Source organism: Sus scrofa, chromosome 2, assembly GCF_054392235.1.
Source record: "Sus scrofa isolate SSC_HxYL_T2T_F1_AM1 chromosome 2, Sscrofa_HxYL_maternal_Yorkshire_Landrace_v2.0, whole genome shotgun sequence".
Taxonomy (NCBI): Eukaryota; Metazoa; Chordata; class Mammalia; order Artiodactyla; family Suidae; genus Sus; species Sus scrofa.
Genome location: NC_139384.1, coordinates 76,129,704 through 76,154,221, shown reverse-complemented (window position 1 = coordinate 76,154,221; position 24,518 = coordinate 76,129,704). Strand labels below are relative to the sequence as shown.

General features: G+C 49.6%; 2 protein-coding genes and 1 long non-coding RNA gene across 23 annotated transcripts; 2 read left to right on the top strand and 1 right to left on the bottom strand.

The window, feature by feature from the left end:
- Nucleotides 1–1,916: 1,916 nt before the first annotated feature.
- GCDH (glutaryl-CoA dehydrogenase) lies at nucleotides 1,917–9,618 on the top strand. Of its 11 annotated transcripts, NM_001444513.1 has the most exon segments (11): nucleotides 1,928–2,145; nucleotides 2,235–2,270; nucleotides 2,577–2,720; nucleotides 2,898–2,960; nucleotides 3,226–3,396; nucleotides 4,063–4,192; nucleotides 4,273–4,489; nucleotides 5,020–5,123; nucleotides 5,398–5,523; nucleotides 5,841–6,001; nucleotides 7,718–8,259. In NM_001444513.1, coding segments are annotated over 11 exon segments (1,317 nt in total). In that variant the 5' UTR covers nucleotides 1,928–2,054; the 3' UTR covers nucleotides 7,792–8,259.
- On the bottom strand, nucleotides 7,325–21,784 carry SYCE2 (synaptonemal complex central element protein 2). 11 transcript variants are annotated; one of them, XM_085012775.1, is made up of 5 exons: nucleotides 21,751–21,784; nucleotides 20,998–21,131; nucleotides 11,160–11,370; nucleotides 9,379–9,567; nucleotides 7,325–7,634 (listed from the first exon to the last, which is right to left on the bottom strand). In XM_085012775.1, exons 1-5 carry the CDS (start codon nucleotides 21,763–21,765, stop codon nucleotides 7,587–7,589), a joined length of 597 nt encoding a protein of 198 aa, XP_084868901.1. In that variant the 5' UTR covers nucleotides 21,766–21,784; the 3' UTR covers nucleotides 7,325–7,586. The 11 variants fall into 11 exon arrangements, with proteins under 11 accessions (XP_084868901.1, XP_084868903.1, XP_020939376.1 ...); XM_085012777.1 differs by having other exon boundaries at nucleotides 11,160–11,367; XM_021083717.2 differs by having other exon boundaries at nucleotides 20,998–21,113.
- LOC146405472 (uncharacterized) lies at nucleotides 14,405–17,216 on the top strand. Its single transcript, XR_014837555.1, has 2 exons — nucleotides 14,405–16,386; nucleotides 16,673–17,216. It is a non-coding gene; the product is annotated as an uncharacterized LOC146405472 (long non-coding RNA).
- Nucleotides 21,785–24,518: the final 2,734 nt, after the last annotated feature.

Here is a 24,518-nt window from a genome sequence, read left to right as displayed (position 1 = left end):
ATCTGGTCAGGAGGTAAGGTCTCTGGGAGTGTGTAGCCAGTATAGATGAGGAACTTCCCTGGGTGTTAAGGCCTGAACCTCAATTTCAGTTCCTTGGTGTCTACGCCGTCATCACCCTCTACACTCTCTGTGCATCAGAGTATGCCAACACCCACAACAGCTCCAGGGCAGGGAGACTTGAGGAAAGGAAGGGATGAATGGAGGGAGGATATTGACTTCAGGTAGAGGGAGGTGTACAGAAGAATAAGAGCTAAGCAGAATCCCAGACATTTCAGGAGTTTCTGGCGTGACTCAGTGGAAACGAATCTGACTAGTATCCATGAGGACACAGGTTCCATCCCTGGCTTCGCTCAGTGTGTTAAGGATCTGGCGTTGCCGTGAGCTGTGGTGTAGGTTACAGATGCAGCTCATATCCTGCATTGCTGTGACTGTGGCTGTGTTGTAGGACAGCAGCTACAGCTCTGATTCAAACCCTAGCCTGGGAACCTCCATATGACATGGGTGCAGTCCTAAAAAGAAAATCCCAGACATTTCAGGGTGGTGATGGAGTCCCTTTTGAGTGAGGAGAAGGGTTAAAACCATTTTATTTGGATATTAATGGCAAGAAGGGCCCAGAAAGTGGGAGAGTCTAGATACACCCATGCCCCAGGAATTTTCAAGTTAGTGATCACATTCAGACACAATCTCATGGTTACTCCCATAATAGGCAGAGTACTTTATAACACACACAACTACCCAGATGGGAAGAAGTGTTCCTGGGTGGTCAGGGAGGGGCCTATCCTGAAAGCAGGAGGCCTAGATCCCAGTCCTGGTCTCTGCCCTGCACCTGACCCACTGTGACCTTGAGCAAGACCATTCTGCCTTCTGGGTCTGATTTTCCCAACTGGGAAATGGACAGGTCGTGGTAGATGTGTGACTTTCACATATAGTCAAGCATGATGCATCCAGATTCAAAAGCACATCACAGAAATGCTCATAAAAGCAGTCTAGGTGGGCATAGTTAACTCATTCAGGCATATACTCATGTCACACTCAAGCTCACAATCACATAATTGCACATAGACCAAATCACACTGATACATATAAGTATACACAATGGCACCAACATACACACAAAAATATTGCAAAAATCAAGTCGTATTCTCACAAAGAAAACAGGCACACCTAGAGAGAAGACCATCTAAACACAGTTACGCACTCAGTACCACACAGACATACCATCACATAGAATAACATTGCACAAGTTTCCACTTAGACAAGAAAACACATTCAGTCACACATATGTAGCCACAGTTACAAAGGCACACAACCACCCATAGTCAACAGCCCCACAGCATATCAGGCACATTCAGTCCCACTCACGTACAAGTACACAGTCACTCAGGCTCAATCAACCGCACAGAGTCGCATAGCACCGAGAATCACAAGAAGTCACATACAACCACTTGTGGCTGCACGTGCTTGGGACAGACTGGCAGACAGCTTGGGCTGAGATTGCCCACCGGAGTCCAACTCCTCTTCCCACACACAACACTAGGAAACCGCGAGGTCTAGTCTCCAGGGTTCCAGGACTCATTTTTCTTGTGCTTTGTTTTCCACGTTTAATTTCAGAATCCCTCTGCACACGCCTCTATAACTGACCAACCAAGAATGGACCAAGCCCCCTCCTAGGGCCAATCAGTGCAGAAATACAGCGGGCCAATCCGATTGGCTTACTCGCCTTCCGCCCTTTCTCAGTTCCGCTCCTTAAAGAAGACCAAGGTGCCTCCGCTAGGGCGCACCCGCTTCCACTGCAAGGCTGCCATTGCCCTTTTAAAAGGCAGAGCTGTGAAAGAGTAGAGTCCTAGGACGAACCAATGGCAAGCCCCATTCGGCCTCTGCCCAGCCTACCCCGGCCTTAGGTCTAAAGCCTTGCTGCGTTGCATTGTGGCTTGTCGTGAGCCGGGAGGCCTCAGCGCAGAGTTGGCGAGGGGGCAAGGGGTGCAAAGGGCCGGGGCAGCAGGTGGGAGCCTCTCAGACGCCTCCACTCCTTCAGTAGGCCGCTCGCTACCCCCATGTTCCTGAGAAGCGTCTACGCACGGCTACTGAGCCGCGGACCTTGCCTTCGAGTCCTTCGCTCATGGGGCTCGGCAGCGGCGCAAACCGGTCAGTGCTGGACGGGGGATGGGATGGAGAGGGAGAAACTTGATTCTCGGGGGCTTTCCTGGGGTGATTTTCCTGTCCTGTGTTTGCAGGGAAAGGCGGAAAGACCCAGGGCAGATCGGCCAAGTGTAAGGACCCCTTGTCGCGCTGTGCTTCTGCAGCCCTTGTCCAACTAACTGTCTGTCTGTCCCGGATGGGCTCTGTTCCAGAATCCGTGGACTTGCTGGGCGGGGAGGCAGGGCCGTGGCCAGGGCCAGAGGCGCTGAGGCAGTGAGTTTCCCTGAGAACGGCCACTTTTTCAGTCCTGTTTGCTGTCCACATTTGTTGGTAGCGAGATGGGGTGGAGGAGTGGAGCTGATGATTCTGAGGGAGGGGAGGGTGTGGTGGTCGGGTGGGCTGGGCTTAGAGTCCCACCCCCTCTAACCCTGCCCCAGCCTCACGGCCTGAGTTTGACTGGAGGGACCCACTAGTGCTGGAAGAGCAGCTCACAGCAGATGAGATCCTCATCCGGGACACCTTCCGCACCTACTGCCAGGAGCACCTCATGCCCCGCATCGTGCTGGCCAATCGCAACGAAGGTGAGCGGGCAGGCGGGTGAGCACCCTGGAGATCCCCCTGCCACAGGAATCCCACCCTCCACCATAGACACAAGCTCTGCCTGCTCTAGCTGGGCCTTTGGGGACCTTTGGCCCTGGGGCGGTGGGATTCAGTGGGCCCAGCCTGGGCCTGAAGTTGGGCATCTTGTCCCTTTGCAGTTTTTCACCGGGAGATCATCTCAGAGATGGGGGAGCTTGGTGTGCTGGGCCCCACCATCAAAGGTATGGACAGATTTCTCTCCACACTCTGCAGCCCTTCATGTGCCCTGGAAAGTTCCTTCCTTTCCTTGAGCCTGGCTTCCCAGTCTGTAAAGAGATGCTGCTATCCCTCTGTCTGAAAATGACTATGGGGATGAAATGAAGCCAGCTAGGGCCCTCCCTTTGGGTACCTCTATGTAGCTCTGTCTCTCGGGCCCCAGGACTCACTGGTCTTAGCTGGGTAGGGCTTTGTTACCCATTGCCCTATTTTCCCCCCCACCCCCACCAGGGTATGGCTGTGCTGGAGTGTCATCTGTGGCCTATGGACTCCTGGCCCGAGAGTTAGAGCGGGTGGACAGCGGCTACAGGTCAGCAATGAGTGTCCAGTCCTCCCTGGTCATGCACCCTATCTATGCCTACGGCAGCGAAGAGCAGCAGCAGAAATACCTGCCCCGGCTGGGTAAGCAGCTGCCTATGGAACCTAGTGGATGGTCTGAAGCTCAGGGGTGGGGCTATTACCCAAGCCTGCCTTCTGGTCTCACCCCAAGGATATATCACCAATGGCCATCTGAATCCCCTGCCAAACTCTGGGCCTCACTCTCATCTGATTCTCTTAGGTTGCTCTAGACTCTTCCTCTCACCGCCATCATATCCCCACGATTTGCTTTCTGTGTGCCCCATATCCAGCCCAAAGTTTAAAGTTTTAACTTTTTGACTGGGTGCATGAGACCCAGCATGAGCAGGCCTCTCCTGACCTGTCTGTCTCATCTCTGGCCACTCTCTTGACTGCTCCTTCTCAGCCAGACTCAGTGCTTGGAATTCTCAGTTGTATCACTGGGCCTTTGCACATCCTGGTCCCTCTGCCAGGATGGCTTTTCTCCACACCTCTTCCTGCTTCACTCTTTTTGCTGCCCTTCAAGGCAATTTAGCCAACCCCTTCCTGACTCCTGTGGGACCTACCCCCATCATGGCATTGTGACTGATGGTCTGACCATTCACCACCTGGGAATGCTGTGAGGGCAGGGTCCAATCTGCCTTGGCCTTGCTCAGTGGAGAGACTGACAATTTCCAGTAGAGGGAATGAATGGAGGACAGGCAGCCTTGTGACCCTGTCTCATGCTTGCAGCCAAGGGGGAGCTCCTGGGCTGCTTCGGGCTCACAGAGCCCAACCACGGGAGTGACCCTGGCAGCATGGAAACCAGAGCCCGCCACAACCCATCCAACAGGAGCTACACCCTCAATGGGGCCAAGACCTGGTGAGGGGCCTGGGTACCTCAGCAAGTGGGCAGGGGCAGTGGGTGATGACCAAACCTCTCACTGCCTGTCCTGCCTCCAGGATCACCAACTCGCCTGTGGCTGACCTGTTTGTAGTGTGGGCTCGGTGTGAAGATAATTGCATTCGGGGCTTCCTGCTGGAGAAAGGGATGCGGGGCCTCTCAGCCCCCAAAATCGAGGGCAAGTTCTCTCTGCGGGCCTCAGCCACGGGTATGATTATCATGGACGATGTAGAGGTGCCAGAGGAGAATGTGCTGCCCAAGGCGTCTAGTCTGGCGGTAAGCAGCAGCCACCCTGGGGACTGGTATCAGATCACCTGCTGGTTCTCTTTTCTTGGGCAGGCCCCATGCTGGGGACCCAGCTGGGAAACAGACACACATGGAGCTCACACAGTAGTGATTTGGAAAGGCTCCACCTGGCTTGCTGATACACAGAAACTGCCACATTTGGTGACCATCTCACTCATGCTGGCTCTGCCTGGAATGCATATAGTCCGGAACCAGCTTAATCATTTGATGCATGCACATCTTCCTATCTCCTTACACCAGCCCCTAGATGTGAGCATCAAATCCAGATCCTGGGCTGAGTAGAGCTATATGCAAACCAAGAGTGAGCAGGCAGTGAGCAAGACCTTATGTGCATGAGCTTTGGTGCCAGGGCCATGTGTGACTTAAACAGTTGCCCTAAATCCCCCTCTTTACACTGACTGCATGCCTGGGTGTCGGGGGGCCCCTAACTTAAGAAGTAGTTGTTCTCAGGGCCTCTCAGCTCCTCTTGGGGCTGAATTCCCCACCTCTCAACCCTACAGGGTCCCTTCGGCTGCCTCAACAATGCCCGCTATGGCATCTCCTGGGGTGTGCTTGGAGCCGCTGAGTTCTGTTTGCACACAGCCCGGCAGTACACTCTGGACAGGTGTGTGGGGGCTGCTATGAGAACTCCTAGGGGTGTCGGGGGCTCGGGTTCTCTCTTACCCCTACCCCCACCACTGGGCCCCAGCCCACCAGACCTAAGTTCCCTGCTCTGTGAAACAGCCAAGGAAGTCTTTCTGAGCTGTGAGGGCTGAGTTAACAGCAGGGCCAGAGTGAGCTGAGTGGGGGCTGAGGCAGCATGGGAAGGCTTCCTGGGGCCCTGGGATGAGACTGGGGAGTGGGCCTCCCTTGTACTTTCCTTGACCTTGCCCACCTAGGATCCAGTTTGGTGTCCCACTGGCCAAGAACCAACTTATTCAGAGGAAGCTGGCAGACATGCTCACCGAGATCACTCTGGGCCTTCATGCCTGCCTGCAGCTCGGCCGCTTGAAGGATCAAGACAAGTAGGGGCTGTGTGTTTGGGGAGGAAGGGGAGACAACTGTGGAAGGAGGACCTGGTGGCCCTTCTGGGCATGGTGGCACCTGACCCTGGAGAGAGATCCTTCCTACCTAGTGGCCCCTGGGGACCCATCCCTTCCTCTCTCCCTTCTGGCCTTGATGGGCTGGGGACATCCTGCCTTTCCCTCACTGGGAACTCAAGCGTCTGCAGCTGTGACTATAACCTTCCTCCCCAGTGGGAGGGTGTAAGAATTCCTGGAGGACCAGACCCGGGCCAGTTCTTCCTAATCCAATGCTTATTACGCGTCTCTGCTCTTCCCAGGGTCACCCCGGAAATGGTCTCCCTGCTGAAGAGGAATAACTGTGGGAAGGCCTTGGACATTGCCCGCCAGGCTCGAGACATGCTGGGTGGGAATGGGATTTCTGATGAGTATCACGTGATCCGGCATGCCATGAACCTGGAGGCTGTGAACACCTATGAAGGTGGGGCCCAGGTCTCTGGGAGGGGCTTTGCAGAGACCTCACTGGGGAAGAGGGGAGCAAGATGGGGTGGGGACAGCAGGCCCGAGTCCTTCTCTCAGCTGTCACCAATTGGCAGCATGACCTGGGGCAAGTCCCACTCTGTCCCTCATCTGGAGCAGCTCACACTGGGGCCATGGAAGTAAAATGCTCCCAGTTCTTTCCTCCACTGCTTGGGAAGAGGGATGTTCCCAAGCCTGCTTACGGGTCCTCAGGAATCCCAGAGTGGGGCACACTGCCCAGCCAGCTGGTGGATGAAAGGGAGTGAGAGTGCAGCTACACACAGGATCTCCACTCCATTTCATATGGGAAAAAAAGAGACAGGGTTTGTGGTCTGTGGTGTTTACACCTGCAACTGGTTGTGACTCACATGGGGCAGACCCCTTGCTGCACGGGAAGACGGACATTGAAAAAGATAATTAAAAAAAGATGGGAGTTCCCATCGTGGCTCAGCAGAAGTGAACCTGACTAGTATCCATGAGAATGCAGGTTTGATCCCTGGCTTTGCTTAGTGGGTTACGGATCCAGTGTAGCTGTTAAGCTGCAGCATAGGTCGCAGATGCCCCCGAGATCCGAGTTGCTGTGGCTGTGGCACAGAGCTCAGCTACAGCTCCAATTCAAGCCCTAGCCTCCTGGGAACTTCCATATACCACAGGTGCAGCCTTAAAAAAGAAAAAAATATGTACAGTTCCAGTGTGAGCCACACAGAAATAGAGGGAGCTGTAACAGGCGCTCCATCTCCTAGGGAGAAAGTGGGACCATGGTTAAAACTCGAGGGATGTTTAGAAGCTCCCTGGGCAGAGACAGTGTAATAGTGTCCACGTGCTATTCTGGATGGGACATTCCAGAAACAGCCAAGAGGGAAGGGGCGGGGGATTCTATAGGCATGACAGTGACCCCAAGGACAAGCGCCCCAAGGACAGAGGGAACCTTTAGAGGGTTTTATGCAGGGGAGGGACAGGGTCAGATTTACACTTTTCAGAAGAAAACTATTATTTTGCTCCATAAAAGGGAGGCCACAGTCTGTGCCTTCCACCCCTGAAAGCTGAAGAAGAGCAAATGAGAAGCTTGAGGGAGGTAAAGTGTTACCTAGACAGGAGGGGTGGGGTGTGAAGTGTGGGGTGGTGGCTCTGAGATGGTGCGGTGGGGGTGGGGTGGGAATCAGCTGGGACAAGCAGTTAATTGTCTGATGTTTGCTTTCCCATTCCTCCTGTGGGTAAGAAAGGGCCTGATATGTTTCCACAGAGCTCATCAGCATTCTCCACCTCAGCAGGAAGGAAGCATGGCTGGGTTAAAAATCAAACGTTTAATCAACTGTGTGGGGTTGGGATGGGGTGAATCTGTGGGAGCACAAAACCTGGGCCCGTGGTGGCGGCTGGACCCCCAGCAGTTTGGGGCCTGGCACAAGGAGCTTTGGGTTTTTGGGTTGGTTTGTTTTTGCTAAGATGCATTATAGAACTCTGAAAAACAATTTTCTCACTGTGGCCCAAACGGTGACATCTGAGCCTTCCCTTGGGGCTCTCACTAAAAGGAGCTCTCCTGATAGCTGTCAGCATTCACCATCATTGTGGGTCTGTTCTTCTTCCAAATTAGCAGCCTGTAGGGGACATGAAGATTAACTTTAAAGGGAAGTTTTGAGCTGTTAAGACTGCAAACCAACTCTGCATTTATGTTGCCCAGGCACTCATGACATCCATGCTCTGATCCTCGGAAGGGCAATCACAGGGATCCAGGCATTCACGACTGACAAGTGAACACACTTCACCCAGGAGCCCGGATGCTACCAAGCCCACACCCAGGGAGACGCTGTGCTCTGAGCTTAATCAGGGAGGTGGCAGATGGGGCCAATTCTTCTGGTAGGAAGTGAGAGACGCTGATTTTAAATATCAAAATTTCCCTCTTGAAGTCATTCAAATGTGCTCCTTAAAAAGAAGATGAGACTCCCTGTACTGAGTTTCTCAATCCACTTTTAACTGTGGATGGGAACAGACTCCATTACCTCAGAACAGAAGCTTCTTTTGACAGGGGAACAGGGAGAGGGAAGGATAATGACAGGAAGCAACTTGTGAAACCCACCTGGTGTTTGACTAAGCAAACTACCCCCCTTCACACACACACCAAGAGTTCACTCTGCACCCTCTGACCCTCCCATCTGGGGTAAGTGCCTTATGCAGAGCAAGGGGAAAAGAGAATAATAAAGCGCCTACATGTCCAGCTCCACAGTGTTGGGCTACATTTACTTGTAACCATGTGAGAAGTTATTTTAGTCACAGGAGAAAGGCCCACGTGGGGGCTGTGAAGCCCCCCCCCCTCCCCCCCCCCCCCCCCCGCCCCCGGACCTGGAGGGGATTTCCCCCAGCCCCAGCGTGATCTGGTCCATGTCTGAGTCTTGGGCTCCGCTGTAATAAATAAGCCTGGTAGGCACTGCTGAGGGCAGAGGGGACTTTTCCCTTTTATCACCAGAGCTGACACACAGTGTAAGAAACAACAATCTGACTTCTTAGCTCAGCTCAGATATACCACATTACAGAGGAGCAGGAGGCTGCAAGTGGGATGGTAAGACCACCAAGAGTCCGTTTGTTTATAGCTGCACCCACAGCATATTGAAGTTCCTGCGCCAGGGATTGAATCTGAACCACAGCTGTGATCTATGCCACAGTCGCTGATGCCAATACCAGATCCTTTAGCTCACTGCGTCAGGCTGGGGATCAAACTTGCACCTCTTCAGCGACCCCGAGCTGCTGCAGTCAGATTCTTAATCCACTGGGTCACAGTAGGAACTCCTGTGTGTTTGTGGGGGAGGTTTTCCTTTTTTTTTTTTTCAGTGCCGCACCCATGGCATATGGAGGTTACCTGGCTAGGGGTCGAATCAGAGCTGTAGCTGCCAGCCTACGCCACAGCTACAGCAACATGGTATCTGAGCATCTGCCACCTACACTGCAGCTTGAAGCAATGCTGGATCCTTTAACCCGCTGATCGAGGCCAGGGATTAAACCTGCCTCCTCATGGATACTAGTTGGATTCTTAACCTGCTGAGCCACAAGGGAACCCCCTGTTTTTGTTTTTGTTGTTTGTTTTTTTGGTTATGCCTAAAGCATGCATAAGTTCCTGGGCCAGGGAATGAACTCATGCCATAGCAGTGACCCGAGCCACAGCAATGACAACACCAGATCCTTAACCACTAGGCCACCAGGGAACTCCACCAAGGGTTTTACAGTGATTGTGGGTTCTGTGGGATTTAGGGCCTGGCAATCCTTGCTTTCTGTTGACATTTACTTTCATCTTAGCTGCTACAACTCTCCTTCCTCCAGTGGCGCCCATGTACGTGAGTTTAGTCTTACCTCAGGCTGGATGCACAGGTCTTTGTACACAGTCTCCACAGTGTGGCACACTTGCTTGAGCTCTGTTTCCAGATGACTGATCTTCGCCATTTTCTGAGTGAACTCTTGAAGCTTTTCCTGAATGATCTTGTTGTGGTAATTATAAATTTGATACATCTTCTCCTCTAGCTTCTCTGTCAGGTCTGAAACCTTTGAAAAAATAAGATGTGTTCTTGGAAAATTAAACAAGACTCATCACAAGACATTTGTTCTAGCTGGCTCTTTAAGATTTCTGCAGTTGATTCTTCAATGAGATCCTTCTGTGTAGCACTGGGAAATATGTCTAGTCACTTGTGATGGGGCATGATAATGTGAGAAAAAAGAATCTATGCATGTATGTGTAACTGGGTCACCATGCTGTACAATAGAAAATTGACAGAACACTATAAACCAGCTATAATGAAAAAAAAATCATTATATATATAAAAAAAGATTTCCGCAGTTTATCTTATAAAAGTGGTAAAAGCAACTCTAGTGACAAGGTGAGAAACTTCCTATATGTTAAATTTTCTTTTTAAAAAGCATGGTGCAGGGAGTTCCCATTGTGGCTCAGCAGGAATGAATCTGACTAGCATCCATGAGGACGCAGGTTCAATCCCTGGCCTCGCTCACTGGGTTAAGGATCCAGTGTTGCTGTGAGCTGTGGTGTAGGCTGGCAGCTGCAGCTCCAACTGAACCCCTAGCCTGGGAACTTCCATATGCCATGAGTGGGGCCCTAAAAAGACAAATAAAATAAAATAATAAAAAGCATGGTGCAAAGTTCTCATTGTGGCTCAGGGGTAATGAACCTGACTACTATCCATGAGGATACGGTTCAATCCCTGGCTCCGCTTAGTGGGTTAAGGATCCAGCGTAGCTATGAGCTGCGGTGTAGGTCACAGACACAGCCCAGATCTGGTGTGGCTGTGGTGCAGGCCAGCAGCTGCAGCTGATGACCCCTAGCCTGGGAATTTCCATATCCCGCAGGGATGGCCCTAAAAAGAACAATAAAATAAAAAGCATGGTGCAAAATTATGTATACAATATAAACTCAACCAGGTTAGGAGGAAAGTACATAGAACAGAGACTAGAAGAAAACATGTAACAAAGTGGCCCCTGGGTGGTGGTATCATAGGAATGTGTTTATATTTTTTTCTATGTTATATTTTTCTCTGCTCTCCAGATTTCCTATGTACCAGGAAGATAGGGATGGGGAGGTGGGGGAGAGAGGGGAAAAAATTAGCCTGTCATTGAGAGGTGACATGTGGAATCAAGCTGTCCAGCACACAAGACCCATTACACACCCTGAGGAGGCATCAGGGACAACCATTAATATCAGACGTGAACATAACATCAGACTTTGTGAGATACAAGCCCCAGCCATATCCAGGGGCCTCTATGCTCCTATCACAAATCATTCAACCTCTGGAGGGCAAATGGGTATTATAATATAACACAATGCCTGCATTATGACCCCTGCTGCCACAGCCATTAGCCCTGGCATGAAGTAAGGGGCTGGGCTGTGGGTGCAGATGGACCTTGGCTCCTCATGTTGATTTTCTCACTCGGGAAAATTATTTCTAGACTTATTTTTCCCTAATCCAGATCAGGATTATTATAAAGGTGAAATAAGGTACTGTATGCAAATTACCTAGCACCATGCAGGGAATATAACCGAGGTTCATTCCCTTCCCTTTCACCTTTTACATAAGGAACCTCCCACTTCACTGGGGCTCTGCAGTGTGTTGGGGGGAATCTGTCACCTTGATCTTGAGGCTGTCTCTGAAGTTGGTCATGAGTGCATGGTCCTTCTGTCTGCTCTCGTTGATGTTTTCAATCAACTCCTGGGCTCTCTTCTTCAAGAGGTCAATGCTCGAGTCCAGAGAGGAAAAGTAGAGTCCTGACTTCCCTTCCAGCATCACCAGCTGGCGGTTGGCACTGGAGGTAGCGATAGAGGGGCTAGAAACCTGACTTCTGAAAGTATAGGAAACAGATCAGCACCAAACTCCCCTGAAAGTGGTTGATCTGAATTAGCTCTATGGTGGGAGGTGAACCTGTTTTGTGTCTCCCGTGGGTGATATTTGTTTATTACACTTACACACACACACACACTCCCGTGGGTGATATTTGTTTATTACACTTACACACACACACACACTGAGAGGCAGGGACAGCATCCCCATCACATAACTAAAAACAGACCTGGAGTTCCCGTCGTGGCGCAGTGGTTAGCGAATCTGACTAGGAACCATGAGGTTTCAGGTTCGGTCCCTGCCCTTGCTCAGTGGGTTAACGATTTGGCGTTGCCGTGAGCTGTGGTGTAGGTTGCAGATGCAGCTCAGATGCAGCGTTGCTGTGGCTCTGGCGTAGGCCGGTGGCTGCAGCTCCGATTAGACCCCTAGCCTGGGAACCTCCATATGCCACAGGAGCAGCCCAAGAAATAGCAAAAAAAGATGAAAAAAATAAATAAATAAAAAATTAAAAAAATAAAAACAGACCCAGGAACAGCATCCCCATCACATAACTGAAAACAGACCCAAAATCTACCCAAAGATATATACCTGACTCCAATAAAATACTCCAGTTGTTTTACTATACCAATTCTTGCTTTGAAATGAGCATCAATAATATTCAAAATATCCTGTCACCACCTGTTGTATCCCTTTTCAAATCTACTAAGTAACGTAGCATGTGGACCATCTGGGGCCAGTGAACCTACAGGTCTGTTTCTGCTCCCACCAGGTGAGGTGCCTGTCAAGAGGTAGTTATGTTAAGGAGTTCTCTTGTGGAGCAGAGGGCTAAGGACCTGGTGTTGCCACTGCAACAGCTCGGGTGGCTGCTGTGTCTTGAATCTGATCCCTGGCCTGGAAACTTCCACATGCTGCAGGTGTGGTCAGGAAAAAAAAAAAAAAAAAAGGAGTTCCCATCATGGTTCAGTAGTAATAAACGCGACTAGCATCCATGAGGAGGCAGGTTTGATCTCTGGCCTTACTCAGAGGGTTAAGGATCTGGCATTGCCGTGAGTTGAGCTGTGGTGTAGGTCACAGGCGTGGCTCATATCCTGCCATGCTATGGCTGTAGTGTAGGCAGGTGGCTACAGCTGCGATTGGACCTCTAGCCTGGGAACCTCCATATTCCATCGTGCGTCCTTAAAAGGACAAAAAGACCAAAAATTTTTACAATGCCCCCCAAAAGAGTTTTATTTGTCCCATATGGTACACATGACTATAATTACACAATTCAGCTAAATGTGTCCGCTAGTGAAAGGGCAAAAAAGTGACAGCTGTCTAGCAAAGTTAAATGGAATGAATAAAAGTAAGCCTAATATAAATATTAAATCAAGTATGGGGAGACAACTATATAATGGGGCAAAGAGTCTAAAAATCTAGAAGGATTCTGCATACAGATTACTTTGTCAAGCCCTGTTAAGTTTTCTGTCTGCTTTAAAAACACAAAAGTGGAAATTGTGGGTAACGCATTTCATGTGTATGTGGGGGTTAATAAATGAGGTTTATGCACATACAAAAAAGCTGCAATCTGATCAGCAGACCCAGTGGTGTTTTAAAGTAAGATAAAATGTTTAGGGAGTTCCCGTCGTGGGGCAGTGGTTAACGAACCCAACTAGGAACCATGAGGTTGAGGGTTCGATCCCTGCCCTTGCTCAGTGGGTTAACAATCCGGCGTTGCCGTGAGCTGTGGTGTAGGTTGCAGATGCGGCTCGGATCCCGCGTTGCTGTGGCTCTGGCGCAGGCTGGTGGCTGCAGCTCCGATTAGACCCCTAGCCTGGGAACCTCCATATGCCGTGGGAGCAGCCCAAGAAATAGCAAAAAGATTAAAAAAAAAAAATGTTTAGGAGTTCCCATCATGGTGCAGCAGAAATGAATCCAGCTAGGAACCATGAGATTGCGGGTTCAATCCCTGGCCTCTCTCAGTGGGTCAAGAATCAGGCATTGCCGTGAGCTGTGGTATAGATCACAGACGCAGCTCAGATCCCAACTTGCTCTGGCAGTGGTGTAGGCCAGCAGCAATAACTCTGATTGGACTCCTAGCCTGGGAAACTCCATATATGGCAGGTGTGGCCCTAAAAAGCAAAAAAATAAAATAAAATAAAATAAAATAAAAAATAATTTAAAAAAAAGATAAAATGTTTAAGGTAAGCTTCTTTTTTGGCCATTTCTGTTTTATCTGCCATGCATCATGCTAAGCTACATGCCTCCTCATGCATCCTCATGACCATCCTTTGGGGTGTGTCCCCACCATCTTTACCTCGTGGCACTCAGCTCTGCCACAGACTGGCTGGTGATCCTGAGAAAGTGATGCAACTCATTACCATCCACAATGCCATGTCTCCCAAAATTATTATCCCCAGCCCACAGCTCTCTCCTGAGCCCTCAACAATGGACCTGACCTGACTACCTCTGGGCCCTCTCCACACCACTTAAAGGCATCTCGAACTCCTTTAAATTTGCACATCATCATTTTCCTCCCAACTCAGTGTTGTCCTCCATCCCCATTTCAGTGAATGACACCAAAAGCCATCTGGCTCCCAAGCCAGAAACTCAGCAGTCAATCAGGAGCCTGGCTTCTCTCTGTCCCTCCATATCCTGTCACAAAATCCTTCATTTCCACTTTTTTTTTCTTTTTATGGCCGAATCTGCAGCATATGGAAGTTCCTGGGCTAGGGGTAGAATAGTACCTGCACCTGCCAGCCTATGCCACAGCCATGGCAATACCGGATCTTAGCCACAATTGCAACCCATCCTGCAGCTTTCATCAGTGCCATATCTTTACCCAATGAGTGAGGTCAGGGATCAAACCCGCATCCTCACAGAGACATGTCGGGTCCTTCACCTGCTGAGCCACAACAGAAATTCCATTCACCTTCATAATTTTCCCCAAATCTATCATCTCCCCACCCAACCACTCACAGCCCCGTACCTATCATTACCTGTGCCCTAGTGACCTTAGACTGCAATCTGATGTCCCACTCCTTCTCCACAGTCTATAAGAGCCCTCACCAGCCACAAGATCAAGTAAATTCCTGAGCACAGCACACAAAACTTTCCAGGGCCCTGGCCTTCATCGTCTCTTTTCATCTTCCATTCCCAGCAATTTGCAACCTCTACAAATTTCACCAAACCCATCAGCCTTTGCCTGAAATGACTTTTCCCTTTCTGTCAACCTCATGAGGCATTCAGAGCTTCCCCACTACACCTTCGAGTACTAATCACAAAACTGCCAATTAATACACGTTGGTCCTCCCCAGGACACTGTGAACACTCAGGGAGGGACTGCATTGCACTCATTGCAAAGGCATCACAAATGTTTGCTGAATACCTAAATGAACTATTGCTGGAGCTTGCTCTTAAGCCACTTAGTGCCAGCAATTGCTTTGGTGTCCCAATAGTGTAAGGATTCTGAAATTAAAATCAATGATAGAACCAGGTGCTTCTTTTTGTGTAATTGCTCACAACCTGCTTGAGCTGCTAACTGTTCAAAGTCGCTCCTTTCTCAGGCTCGAGGGATGAGGCTGGAACAGGACTTAGTGGCAGCTGTACAAATGGTGAAAAATCACTTGAATTCAGCTCATTCAAATTTCATTGTGGGACAAAGGCCTGCATCAGATGTCTGGAGAGAGTGTCTGATTTTTCCCAACCTCTCCTTTGGGGATTTATTCCTTCCCATTTCATTTTTCTTAATACTCAGCAGGTGCATATTAATCAGGATGCTAATGAATCATAGGCTTCCCTGGGCTTGCATTCGCCAATTAACTTTAATAAACAAAATGCACCATGTCCTCTCTACTGGCTTCCCTCGTTCCTGGGCCTGCTTCTGTTGCCCAACCCTGGGATGGAGGCCAGGGAATGGAAGTGAGCCCAACACAGCAGGCTGTGTATGCTGAGGTGGGGCAGTGGGGGTTGGGGTGGGGGCTGTGAATGCATCCCTGAGCTCATCTATGATGATGTGTCCTTCTAAGGAGTCCCTGACTTCGGCTCTGAGGATTAGGACCTTGTTCCCAAGCAGGGCCCAGGCTGGCAGGGGGCCCGAGAAGGGCGGAGGAAATGGGTCTAAGTGAAGGGACCATCTGTTCGCTCCAGGTAAAGCTGTGATTGGCAGGCGTGTGAGCCAGAGCCGCCCGCTGGTGGGGCCCTCCCCCGTGGCCTCTAACAGATAGATATACAAGTAAACAATCCGCCAGCCACTTACGACCACCGCAGGCGGCGGCTGTCCCAGGAGGGGAGGCAAGCTAATCAAACATTCAAAGAAGAACATAACAGAATCTCTGGTGCTTGGGCAAAATGATGTTTTGCTGAAGTACAGCCAGGAAAGGGGAAGGTCTGAATCAAAGCTACAGAGCCCATTCCTTTCAGCCTCTGCTTCGCTCTCCTGAAATGTGTTCGCGTTTTAATCATGTCACTGAGAGTCTGCTGCTGGATCTATTAACTGGCCCTACAACTGGTTCTAATCCATCTGTTTCTGGGCCCATAGCTCTTTGGAGACTTCTTGAAGTCTCTCAGTGATTTGCAATTGTCTGTGTCTCCTCACCACTTAGATCCTGGTCTAAATATGCTATTTGCAGGAAGATGTTATCAAACAAACCATTCCAGTTGTTTCCTTTTTGCTGGTCTCCATTTGACAGCACACACCTGGAAACCACTCCACCCCGTGGCCTGTTTTACAACTGAAGAATCTGGGAGGCAAGAGGAAGCTGGCTTTATGCCTGGAATCCTTGAGGCCATGTCCTGAGCTTCATTTTATCTGCAGGTGAACATCTTCACTGAGACAGTGACTCCCACAGCACCATCTCCAGCCTCTGGCCCACTTTCTGGGTCAGAAAGTCCAAATCTGTCCTGGATATATTCACGTGCATATCTCCAACCACGTCAAATTCAACAACGGCAAATGGAACTTGTGCTCTCCCCTCTGCCAGTGAGACCACCATCTGCTGGAAACCCCCCAAGCCAGAAAGCAGGAGGCAGTGGTGTACTGGTAAGCATTTACCAACTGGCTCTCTGGGTGGGGGTGAGAGTGGCGAGGGAAGCCTGGATCTGTAGTGTTTGCCAATTTCCATGGTGCAAAGACTCCCACTACAGCCAATTTCAAGCTACCAATGTGGACTAGCTAAATGCTAAGTTGGGAAGAAATGTGTAAGAACTGGCTCTTGCTGGTAGGAGCCGACTCAAGCACACCACAGCTGGGAGACATCCTTGGCTCATCCCCTTCCTCATGCCTCACTAAATGACCTCCCTCCTCTTCTCTCCATCTGCCCTTCTAGATGCAACCCCTGTAGAAGCCTCCCACTTATCTCTTCCATGTCCGCTCCTGCTCCCTGCCATCCATTCTCCACAAAGCAGCTAGTGTCTTTTTATTACCAGAACCCAGGCATGTTACCTCTCTGACTCAGTCACTCCCCTGCTAGGTATCTAGCCAAGAAAAATGAAGACTTGTACATGGATGTTCATAGCAGCATTATGAACCCTGAAAACATTACACTCAGCAGAAGAAGCCAGTCACAAAGGACCACATAATTGTGACTTCATTTATATGAAATATCCAGCAGAGGCAAATCTGTAGAGACAGAAAGTAGAGCTGTGGTTGCCAGGGACTTGGAAGGATGCAAGGACTGGGAGGTGATGGTAATGGGTGGAAGGATTCTTTTCAGGGCAGTGAAAATGTTATAAAGTTGATTGGGGTGATGGTTGCACAGCTCTGTGAATTTACTAATAACAATTGAATTGTATATCTTAGGTAGGTGAATTGTATGGTATTCAAACTATATCTCAATAAAGCTGTTACAAAAACAACAACAACAACAAAAACCTCAGGATCAAGTCCATAGCTAATAAAATGTCCTGTGACCTGGCTTATACCAAGCCCTCTTCTTGCCCTTGCCCAGGCACACAGGCCTGCCTTGAGCTCCCTGAAGGCCATGCAAGGGTCTCTGCATGAGCTCTTCTCTCAGCAACTCCTGCCATCCTGCGTTCACTCAGCACTGACTCCCCCTCTTTCTGATTCAGCATTGCCTCCTCAAGGGCACTGTCTCTGGTTCCTCATCTGGGGCTGCCTGCCTGCTGGGGAAAGGTTCTTCCAGCACCCCGATCTCTTCTGTGTCAGTACTTGTTCAATATATGCCTTTCCCATCAGGTGGAAGCACCAGGAGGATGTGAGTGTATCTGTCCAGTGTACCCAGGGTATCCCTGCTGCCAATCACAATGCCTGACACACTGGCCTTCCTGTTCTGTGAGCACAACAAGCCTGCTCCTGCCTCAGGGGCTTTGTACTTGCAGCTCCCTCTGCCTGGAGTGTTTCCCTGGGTGCCTCCTGGCTGGCTCCTTTTCATGTGATCCTCCTTAGATATCTCCAACTACTCTAAACTCCCTGTCACTCAAGTTGCTCCTTCTCTGTTTTGTTTCTTCACAGCACTTGCCACCAGTTGAAATCACTTTTTTTTTTTTTTGTCTTTTTGTCTTTTGTTGTTGTTGTTGTTGTTGCTATTTCTTGGGCCGCTCCCGCGGCATATGGAGGTTCCCAGGCCAGGGGTTGAATCGGAGCTGTAGCCACCAGCCTATGCCAGAGCCACAGCAACGCAGGATCCGAGCCGCGTCTGCAACCTACACCACAGGTCACGGCAACGCCGGATCGTTAACCCACTGAGCAAGGGCAGGGACCGAACCCGCAACCTCATGGTTCCTAGTCGGATTCGTTAACCACTGTGCCACGACGGGAACTCCTGAAATCACATTATTTAAAAAAGGTCTCTCTTCTAGAAAGTCAGGTTGGCAATAGACCAGGATAGCCAATGCAATATTGAAGAAGAACAAAGCTGAAGGACTGATACTGCTTTATTTCAAGACTTAGTATAAAGCTGCAGTGATCCAAATAGTGTGGTACTGATGAAAGAACAGATGATAGATCAATGGAATAGAATAGAGAGCCCAGAAATAGAACCACACATATATAGTCAACTCATCTTTGACAAAAGAACAAAGGAAATTCAGTGGAGAAAGGAGAGTCTTTTCAACAAACGATGCTGGAACAACTGGACATCCACATACAAAAAAAAAAAAAAAAGTGAAGACACAGACCTTGCACTTTTCACAAAAATTCAAAATAGATACCATAGCCCTAAATGTAAAACACAAAGCTTATAAAACTCCTAGAAGGAGTTCCCGTCGTGGCGCAGTGGTTAACGAATCCGACTAGGAACCATGAGGTTGCGGGTTCGGTCCCTGCCCTTGCTCAGTGGGTTAACGATCCGGCGTTGCCGTGACCTGTGGTGTAGGTTGCAGACACGGCTTGGATCCCGCATTGCTGTGGCTCTGGCGTAGGCCGGTGGCTACAGCTCCGATTCAACCCCTAGCCTGGGAACCTCCATGTGCCGCGGGAGCGGCCCAAGAAATAGCAACAACAACAACAACAACAAAGCCAAAAAAAAGACAAAAAAAAAATAAAACAAAAAAAAAACTCCTAGAAGATATCATAGCAGGAAATCTAGATGTCTTTAGGTTTGGTGGTGACTTTAGACACAATATCAAAAGAAAAAACTGTTTAGTTTGACTTCATTACAATTTAAAACCTCTGTCTGCAAGACACTGTTAAGAGAATGAAAAGACAAGCCACAGGAAGCAAATTTTTGCAAAACATATAAAGAACTGATACACAAGGACGCTTAAAACTCAGCAATTAGAAAACAAACAATCCAGCTTAAAAATTGGCAAAAGATCTGAACAGACACCTCACCAAAAGATATACAGATGGCAAATAAGCATATGAAAAGACATTCAGGAGTTCCCATCATGCTCAGCAGTTAATGAACCTGACTAGTATCCATGTGGATGCAGGTTCAGTCCCTGGCCATGTTCAGGGAGTTAAGGATCTGGCTGTGGTGTAGGTTGCAGGCACAGCTCAGATCCCATGTGGCTGTGGCTGTGGTGTAGGTCATCAGCTACAGCTCCGACTCAACCCCTAGCCAGATAACCTCCATATGCGGCTGGTGCTCCCCTAAAAAAAAGACATTCAACTTCATACATCATCAGGAATTTGCAAATCAACATGACAATGATATTGCTACACACCTGTTAGAAAGGGTAAAATGCAAAACTCTGAGAACCCCAAATGCAGGTGAGAATCTAGTGCAACAGGAACTCTCATTCACTGAGAACAGGGAGGTTCACCCACACTGGATACTAGTTATTTTTTTTAGGGCCACACCTGTGGCATATGGAGATTCCCAGGCTAGGAGTCAAATTGGAGCCACAGCTGCCGGCCTTCGGCCACAGCCACAGCAAAGGCAGATCTGAGCCTCGTCTTCGATCTACACCACAGCTCATGGCAACGCCAGATCCTTAACCCACTGATCGAGGCCAGAGATTGAACCCATGTCCTCATTGGTTCATTAACCACTGAGCTATGATGGGAACTCCATCTTTCTTTCTTTTTTTTTTTAAATGTCTTTTTAGGGCTGCACCCATGGCATATGGAAATTCCCAAGCTAGGGGTAGAATTGGAGCTATAGGTGCAGGCCTATGCCATAGCAATGCCAGATCTGAGCCATGTCTGCTACCTACAACACAGCTCATGGAAACGTCAGATCCTTAACCCACTGAGCAAGGCCAGGGGTTGAACAGTCCTCATGGATACTAGTTGGGCTCATTACCACTGAGCCAAAACAGGAACTCCCAAAAACATCATTTTAAAATCATCCCTGACACTGCTCTTTCTTTTATTCCAACATTGAATTCACTAGCAATTTCTGTTAGTTCTGTCTTTTTAAATCTGTCCAGAATCTGACCACTTCTCATCACCTCCATGGATCCACCTGGGTCAGGTCAGTCATCTACCACCTAAATTATTCCAATTGCTTCACCACTGGCCTCCTTGCTTCCAATCCTGCCCTCAATAATCTAGTCTCTACATGGCAGCCAGAGGGTGCCTATTAATACTTTAATCCAGACCTCCCCAAACCTCTATAAAGGGCCAGATAGGAAATCTTTTTCAGCTTTGGAGGCCATATAGTCACAGTTGAAACAATTCACCTCTGGAGAAGCAACCGTTCCAATAAAACTTTATTAACAATAGTCCTCATACTACTGTAGTCCCTTCCTGTCACTCCTGTATTTCATATCTTTTCATGGGTAATTATCATCCAAAGTCCCATTATCTGTCTGACTGTATCTCTTATCATCTCCCGCTTACTCATGCTTTTCCAGCACAGTCTTCTCTCAGGGCCTTTGGAACTGCTGCTTCTCTGCCTGGAGCATAGTTCTCCCTACCCTCATGGTTCACTTGTCACCCCCTCCACGAAGCCTTCCCTGACCCTTCGATCTAAACTGGCCACCAGTTGCTCCCTCCCAATTTTTTTCCCCATAGCACTTAGCATCCTCTGACCACTATATTTTCCTGAAGTTACAGACTTCTTCCTAGAATGTCAGCTCACTGCTGTGTCTCCAGTGCTCTCATCCCATGCCCATGAGAGATGCTGGACAATTATGTGCAACAAATGCGCATTTGTTGACAGATACTGGTAGGGTCTTGTGGAAGAAAAGGGTGAATGAGGACTCAGGGGTCTGTTGGGACCCGAAAGGCCGGGTTCTTCCTCACCTAGGTGGTCCTCGCCCAGCCTCCTCTTCATGGCTCTCCTCGCCCTGCAGCTGCTCCTTGCTCTCCCCCAACAGCTGTGGCTCCTGGTCCTTGCACTCTATGTGGGGCGTGTCCACCTGTGAGCACAGCCAGCACTTGAGAGGTTGAAGGAGGAAGGGAGGAAAGGAGGGAAGTGGTCAGATCTCCCTCCTCCCGCCCCTTCAACCTGGGGCACCTCTGTGTGCCACTGTGGAGACACGTAGAAGAAACGGGTGGATCTGGGGCGGGCACCATGAGGATGGGGGTGTGGGTTGGGGGATCCTGTGCCCGGAGCACAGGAAGGCTGGGGCGGGGAGACCTGGAGGGGCCAGAGTGAGGGCAGGGGGTCGGGATGGGGTGCTGGGGGACTTGTGCTCCTAACTGGTGTGTGAGTCAGCTCGAGTCCTTCAAGGAGGGAGAAGAGGTAGGAAACAAAAAAATAAAAGAAATGAGGACGGCGCGTGGGTGTCTGAGTCTCTCTCTCCCCTACTTCTGCCACACGCCATGCATGGAGGTCAGTCCTTCTGGCCTGTGGTGTCAGAGGGTCAGTCACACAGTCAGTATGTTAGTCAGGGCCCGGCCGGTCAGTCAGAAGATCGAGGCCCAGCCAACCGAGGAGCAGCCCCGATGGCAGGAGCAAGCGGCTGAGCTCGGGTTCGTTGGGGAAGCCCAAGATCGCTGCCATTCCCTGCCAGTCTGCCCGCCGCCCACGCGAAGGAAACAAACGCCGCATACTCCCTGTCGCTCCATCCCGTCTTTTCCCGCCTTCTAGTCCGCGCCCTCTGCGCACGCGCTGGCCCCGCCCCCGGACGCCCCGCCCACACGCTCCCGCGGCGACACGCACTCTTGGCCCCACCTCTTTCTGGGAACTTGCGCACGCAGCGGGGCAGAGGCGGCGGTTAGGCGGCAGTTGGGCTGTCGAGGGGCTGCCCAGGGGCTGCGTGCGCAACCGACACAGTCTGAGGAGCAGGCGGTCTCTGCGCGCGTGTGTTCGCCTGTGTGAATCCCGGGGACCATGCGTTCCTTCTTTACATTTCAGTTCATCTCATCTGCCCCCTAAAATCTTTCCAATAAGAAATTCTGACCTTGGTCGTCTCTTGATTACGACCTACTGCCCTCCGTGAAAAAGTTTATGTAGTTACCCCATTGAATGAGTTACCTACGTTCCAAAACCAGAAGTTCTTGAAAGCATGGCGCAGCTGGCCCTTACAGAAGTGGGCCCATGCCCCTTAATAATTATAATAGTGGGAGTTCCCCTCCTGGCGCAGTGGTTAACGAATCCGACTAGGAACCATGAGGTTGCGGGTTCGATCCCTGCCCTTGCTCAGTGGGTTAACAATCCCGCGTTGCCGTGAGCTGTGGTGTAGATTGCAGACGCGGTTCGGATCCCGCGTTGCTGTGGCTCTGGCGTAGGCCGGCGGCTACAGCTCCGATTAGACCCCTAGCCTGGGAACCTCCATATGACGTTTGAGCGGCCCAAGAAATAGCAAAAAGACCAAAAAAAAAAAATTATAATAGTAACAATGATAAATTCTTAATAATAACTGGCACATGAGGAGCCACAGACTGGGAGAAAATATTTAACAGCTTGTATCCAGCATCTACAAACGTCTTGCAACTCAGAACACCCAATTTTAAAAAGAGCAAACGATTTGAAACCGCGAGGGCAAACCCTTTAGGTCCGAACAAGCTCAGTGTTTGAGAAGCAGCCAGGGCTGGTGGGGAGCGCAGGGACTGGGGGAGGCTGTGGGTGAAGGATGAAGAGTTGGGTAGGGGCTGAGCCTTTGTTCTGACTGCCTGGGGAGGTGTCGCTCCTCTCTGGGGCACCTGTCCCCGTGTCTGAGAGGGAGACAGTGGGAGTCCCCTTACATCGATCAACTTCTGTGCAGGGTTCTGTCCCTGACCACACACACTAGGGCACATACCTTTACAACATTCTGGAGAAGGTGGGTTTGAATCTGTGTTGTCTCTTACCAACGTGGCTGATCATAAAACTGCCATTCACTCTCAAAACCTACCTTTGTCTATTATCAAAACATAAAAACTAAAACTTGAGACTATTTTGAGGGTTTCAGGGATAAATATGTGGAACATATTAAGAGTGTAACAAACAATAATTAACATTAATATTTTGTGGCAAAGCTACAAGTTAAACAATACACATCTTCCTGCTGCATCAGATTTGAAGACTTGAGGATTATCTACAGAGAAAAATCTTAGACTTCTTTTTAAACATACACATACAAACACACACCAAACCAAAAAAAAAAAAAAAAAAAAAAAAGGCAATACGCAAGAAGCAGGATGACTTTTATGGCACCCTAGTCTGTATAACTTTTTTGTTTTTGCCTGCACCTGCAGCATGTGGAAATTCCCAGGCCAGGTATTGAACCTGTGCCACAGCAGCAAGCTGAGCCACAGCAGTTACACCAAATCCTGGACCCAATGAGCTACTGGGGCTCTCCCTGGTTTAACTTTTGAAAATACGCAAAATGAAACTGTACCTTTTTCTTTTTTTTTTTAGAGCAGCACCTGCAGCATATGAAGTTCCTAGGCTAGGGGTTGAATTGGAGTTGCAGCTGCCAGCCTATGCCACAGCCACAGAGACTCAGGATCCAAGCCGAAGCTGGGACCTACACCACAGCTCACGGTAACACCATCAGATCCTTAACCCACTGAGCAGAGCCAGGGATCAAATCCACATCCTTGTGGATACTAGTAGGGCTCGTTACTGCTGAACCACAATGGGAACTCCAAAAGTTTAGAAACACATGAGAATGATAAATACCAAATTCAGGAGGAAACAATCTTGGGGGTGGGGGCAAAAGAACTAGGACAAGCCCATAGAGTCTTCAAATCATTCATTAGTCAATATAGCCCTAAAAAGTGAAAGATCCAGGAGTTCCGATTTTGGCTCAATGGTAACGAACCTGACTGGTATCCATGAGGATACAGTCAATCCCTGGCCTTGCTCAGTGGGTTAAGGATCTGGTGTTGCCATGAGCTGTGATGTAGGTCACAGATGTGGCTCTGATTCTGCATTGCTGACTGTGGTGCAGGCGAGCAGCTCTGATTTGACCCCCAGCCTGGGAACTTCTATACGCTTCAGGTGTGACCATTTAAAAAAAAAAAAAGGAAAGAAAAAAAAGATACAAAGCGGGAGTTCCTGTCGTGGCACAGCGGAAACAAATCCGACTAGGAATCACGAGGTTGCGGGTTCGATCCCTGACCTTGCTCAGTGGGTTAAGGATCCAGCATTGCCATGAGCTGTGGTGTAGGTCAAGGATGCAGGCTCGAGGAGTTCCCATTGTGGCGCAGTGGTTAACGAATCCCACTAGGAACCATGAGGTTGCAGGTTCCATCCTTGGCCTCACTCAGTGGGTTAAACGGCCGCAGGAGCGGCCCTAGAAAAGGCAAAAAGACATTTAAAAAAAAAAAAAAAAAAAAAAGATGCGGACTCGAATCTGGCGTTGCTGTGGCTTTGGTGTAGGCCGGTACCTCCA

Coding starts and splice junctions, on each gene's coding strand:
- GCDH (XM_003123328.5), top strand. CDS start 2,055: ATGTTCCTGAGAAGCGTCTACGCACGGCTACTGAGCCGCGGACCTTGC. Junction 2,146..2,234: donor CTCGGCAGCGGCGCAAACCG/GTCAGTGCTGGA, acceptor CTGTGTTTGCAG/GGAAAGGCGGAAAGACCCAG. Junction 4,490..5,019: donor CCAAGGCGTCTAGTCTGGCG/GTAAGCAGCAGC, acceptor TCAACCCTACAG/GGTCCCTTCGGCTGCCTCAA.
- SYCE2 (XM_085012774.1), bottom strand. Junction 11,371..20,997: donor GCTGGGCGAGGACCACCTAG/GTGAGGAAGAAC, acceptor CTATACTTTCAG/AAGTCAGGTTTCTAGCCCCT. Junction 9,568..11,159: donor GAGACAGCCTCAAGATCAAG/GTGACAGATTCC, acceptor ATTTTTTCAAAG/GTTTCAGACCTGACAGAGAA.